The sequence below is a fragment of the Neolamprologus brichardi genome, chromosome 20 (genome assembly GCF_056152115.1).
Source record: "Neolamprologus brichardi isolate AB-2024 chromosome 20, ASM5615211v1, whole genome shotgun sequence".
NCBI classification, from domain to species: Eukaryota; Metazoa; Chordata; class Actinopteri; order Cichliformes; family Cichlidae; genus Neolamprologus; species Neolamprologus brichardi.
Genome location: NC_142123.1, coordinates 5,462,701 through 5,466,905, shown reverse-complemented (window position 1 = coordinate 5,466,905; position 4,205 = coordinate 5,462,701). Strand labels below are relative to the sequence as shown.

Sequence of the window (4,205 nt, the reverse complement as noted above, 5' to 3'; positions counted from 1 at the left end):
TTATGCAGTCATTTGTGTGAAGTTAGCTCTGTCACAATTAGAATATGAGTAAATTGAATCTTGGCTAAGACAAGTTTTCTCTCTGTAATGTTTGACTGACACAATCCGAAAGTTAGATTGAAAAAAGCTTCAGAGCACAGTTATTACTTTACAGTGTTTTGTTTTACAGGCAGAAATGAACCAAACTCAGACCTTTGACCTCTTTTGCATTTGCTCAAAAGGTTTTGGATGGAGTACTACTTTTTTTTTCACGCACGCTCATTCAAAGGAGTTTTAGAATGTATCTTCACTGTTAAATGTTCTTATGAATCTTATTTTCATAAACAACACTGTCATACGCAAAACTAGGGTGGCACAAGATCCGCCCCTGGAAAGTACTCGTGAACATAACAACTGACTGTTCAATTTCCTTGAAACTATCAAACAGGCATACACTTGTCTCCCGCACCCTGTTGTTCAAACTCACGGGTGTGTTCACACGCTAACTTGTTTGCGCTTCACGTGGGCTGCTCAGCTCGTGCAGACAGGGCGGTGCGGCCGATGTGAAGTCAAACAAACTATACGAGAGAACCTGCCACGCAATTGGTTAGCGTCGTGAAGACCCAGCTACGTCAGCGCCCTCCCATTCGATTTAAGAAGAGGGCGTCAAGTCTCGCGGTTAGGCAACGCGTTTGTCGTCACTCTTCACTGCCACGCTTCCAAACACGTTAGGCAGCTGTCATGGACCACATTAAAGATGGATGGTTTACAGAGTCTTGTACGCTATGGCCAGGGCAAGCAATGAGTCTCCAAGTAGAGGAGGTCCTCTACCACAAGAAATCCAAATTTCAAGATGTTATGGTTTTCAAGAGGTGAGTACAGTGAGGCTAACTTCACCTAGCTAACGCTGCTAGCTGTTAGCTGTGCTCGCACTGAATGAGCAACCTAGAGCATGTTTTTTTCCCCAGATGGTTGAAAGATACGACGTTTTTAAGCTTGGCTCGTGATTTGCATGTCATTGAAACTTGAGTGTAAACTTTAAGGGTAACGCTAGATTTATTTAAGTCACGGTACATGCATTTGTTTAATGGTACTAAGCATGTGGTTACACATCTGAATCCTAGGGAAGCTCTTATGTAAAAGTGCTCCTGTTGCCTCATATTGTGCTGTAATGCTACTTTCCAGCAAAACCTACGGAAACGTGCTGGTGCTGGATGGAGTGATCCAGTGCACAGAGAGGGACGAGTTTGCCTATCAGGAAATGATTGCCAACCTTCCCCTGTGTAGCCATCCTTGTCCTAAAAAGGTATTTCTCGTAAATGTGAAACAACAGTACATTCCGGATATTTCAAGCTGTGACGGTTATATTTGCATTTTCACAGGTGCTCATCATTGGTGGCGGAGACGGGGGTGTGCTAAGGGAAGTGGTGAAGCATCCGCTGGTGGAATCAGCGGTTCTTTGTGAGATAGACGAGGTGGGAGCAACAACTCTGTCAATTTATGATGTAGGAATTGTCCTCTCTGCTGCCTTTGATGACTTTTTTATGTTGTCTTCTCTTTAGGATGTGATTAATGTGTCAAAGAAGTTCCTGCCAGGGATGGCCAAAGGGTTTTTCAGTCCCAAGATCACCCTCCACATTGGTGATGGCTTTGAATTCATGAAGCAGAATCAGGACGCCTTTGACATAATAATAACAGATTCATCAGACCCAGTGGGTAGGTGCTGCTTAAAGTCCCACAATCCTTGTGTGCCCAAAGAACTTATCAAACAACACAAATACGGGATACGCTTTAAGGAGGCAGTCTCAATTAGAATCTCTTTAATCGTTATTTCAGGACCTGCTGAGAGCTTGTTCAAGGAGTCTTACTACCAGCTGATGAAGGCAGCATTGAGAAGTGGTGGAATTATTTGTTCCCAGGGTAAGTTTATATTTCACTGGACTTGTGCATTAAAAGCTGGCTAATAAGTAACCTTTTGAGTCTGCTAAAGATGTTAGTGAATGGATTACTTTGAGTTGTTCCCTTCAGATTGAGTAATGCCAAAAGATGGGAAAGTAACACTTTTTTTCCCTCTCCCTGCCTCTTGCTTTTGTAACTGACAGGCGAGTGTCAGTGGCTCCATTTGGAGCTGATAAAGGAGATGCAGACCTTCTGCAAAACCCTATTCCCTGTGGTGGACTACGCCTACAGCACCATTCCAACTTATCCCAGCGGCCAAATTGGATTCATGCTCTGCAGTAAAAATCCTGTAGGTGTTAAACTGTCATTCTCAGTTTGTCATCCACCACACTTCCCCAAGTGTTCTTGGATTGCCTAAAAAAGTAAAAAAATAAAATGTAGAAATGTTCCATAGCATTACAGTTTCTCCCTGATCATCCTTGTACCTCGTTTGTTTTTTAGGAAACAAATTTCAGGGAACCAGTGAAAGCACTGTCAAAAGAAGAGAAGGAAAGAATGAGCCTTAAATATTACAACCCTGAAATTCACAAAGCGTCGTTCGTTCTCCCAGAGTTTGCAAGAAAGGTAAGTTGGTTTCAAATTTTAATAGTTTGTCCCACACTTGGGAGTGCAATCCACACAACCGACGGGTATTTTCTGCTTTTCACCTGGTGTCTTGTCTGACAGGTGCTCAGAGAAGCATGACCAGCAGCAAAGGGCCATGTGCATCCTTCAGCCAACCCTTAGAACATGGATAAACAACCTTTCTCGATGGCTTCTTGAACTCTACGTAGTTAAACGTCATCCCAAGAGTTTCAGTTCAGAGAAAATATTGATTTTGAGCCGGTCTTGCACACTCTTGTGTTGTCTTTCAGTTCTTCATGTAATTGTCTTATCTGCATTTTGTGAAGCAAACCTAACCTCATTCTGAAATGTTGTTTTTTTTGTTTTTAATTCTGTTTACTGTAAAATACAATAAATTACACATGGCACAACATGTGTAATTGTTACATGGAGTATAGGAACCGATCTACCATTTACAGGTCAAGTGAATAATACTTTGGCAGGTGGCTTCAATTTTATTGTGGCTGATTGGTGTATGTAATCCTCTACTGCACATTTATTTTGATATCTTGTCACAATCATGGTTCAGAATACTGTCCACTACACAGAAACCCTATAGTGCCTGAAACTGGTTGCGCATAACCTACCAGTCTTATGGTCTCCTACTCAGAAGCTAAAAGGAAAAAGATCCCTTTAAACAAAACAAAAAAGCACCTAATTGGTTTAGTTAAGGCTCAGCTTTGAGCGTCAGTTATAGAATACTGTAAAGAGATCACATTACATGCAAACTTAGAAATGTTACCAGAGCTTTCCAGTCCACGAATAATCTTAACATATGAATTCATTATGCAGTTATAGCATGCAGTATTGGGTCTTGATTACTGGGTGTGCTGTTTGTACTGTGGTAAGAGTCTGACTGCAGGATGTGAGATCGTTTCTTTAAATGGAAATGTAATAGTTTGGTGATTTGAGCTAATGTAAGACATGATTTACTGTTAGCTATGGCTACCTTGACTCTTTACTGGGACATGGTGTTATACCTGAATGAATGAATTTGTCTTTTTTATAAGAATCATGAACTGTAATAAACTGGTAACGCAAAATTAATGGATCAATGGCTGGGTTATGTTTTGTTTTTCGAGGTCTGCATTTTCCAACCGCGCTTTCAAGCTGCTGTTTGCTGCAAATGGTGAGCAGGTTCTGTGGGAGCAGTGTAGTGTTGAGACACGTGCAGCTTTGGTATTCAGGCACCAGGTGGCATCCTTGACTCTTTTATGTTTTAGGCCCGTCTCCGCGTTGGAATTATACTGCTGAAATTCTTTGAATTAGAGTAAAAAGCAGTCGGCCCCTCTGAGCTGTTTGGTGTTTTATGATGGGAAGTGTCACTGTGGAACTTACCATTCAGTTGCATCAACTCAAACTACTGTGTAAAAGCTCAGTCTTCACTAATATTTTTTCATTTTTTTATTATAATGGGACCAACCTGCAGTTCAGTACTATGTTGTCACGCTGCTTTTACACAGCTGTGCCCGTAGCTGGATGATAAAGATCATTTGTGCTTGTGAGCGTTAATACTGTAATATAGGAAATGAAGCACATCTCTATGGGCTTGTGTTAGCACCAATGAAGCGACAGCCATGAATTTTTAATTTGACTGGGTTTTAATCTCCATACCACAGGAACAAAACTTGGGGATACAATAGACTGACATTAAAATTTATTTC

General features: G+C 41.3%; 1 protein-coding gene across 1 annotated transcript; it reads left to right on the top strand.

The window, feature by feature from the left end:
- The first annotated feature begins 672 nt into the window (after positions 1 to 672).
- srm (spermidine synthase) lies at positions 673 to 3,592 on the top strand. The gene is made up of 8 exons (XM_006785517.3): positions 673 to 851; positions 1,165 to 1,285; positions 1,362 to 1,454; positions 1,542 to 1,695; positions 1,816 to 1,899; positions 2,082 to 2,227; positions 2,380 to 2,502; positions 2,605 to 3,592. The coding sequence occupies exons 1-8, from the start codon at positions 721 to 723 to the stop codon at positions 2,620 to 2,622; spliced, it is 870 nt and encodes a 289-aa protein (XP_006785580.1). The 5' UTR covers positions 673 to 720; the 3' UTR covers positions 2,623 to 3,592.
- Positions 3,593 to 4,205: the final 613 nt, after the last annotated feature.

Coding starts and splice junctions, on each gene's coding strand:
- srm (XM_006785517.3), top strand. CDS start 721: ATGGACCACATTAAAGATGGATGGTTTACAGAGTCTTGTACGCTATGG. Junction 852..1,164: donor GATGTTATGGTTTTCAAGAG/GTGAGTACAGTG, acceptor GCTACTTTCCAG/CAAAACCTACGGAAACGTGC. Junction 1,696..1,815: donor AGATTCATCAGACCCAGTGG/GTAGGTGCTGCT, acceptor TCGTTATTTCAG/GACCTGCTGAGAGCTTGTTC.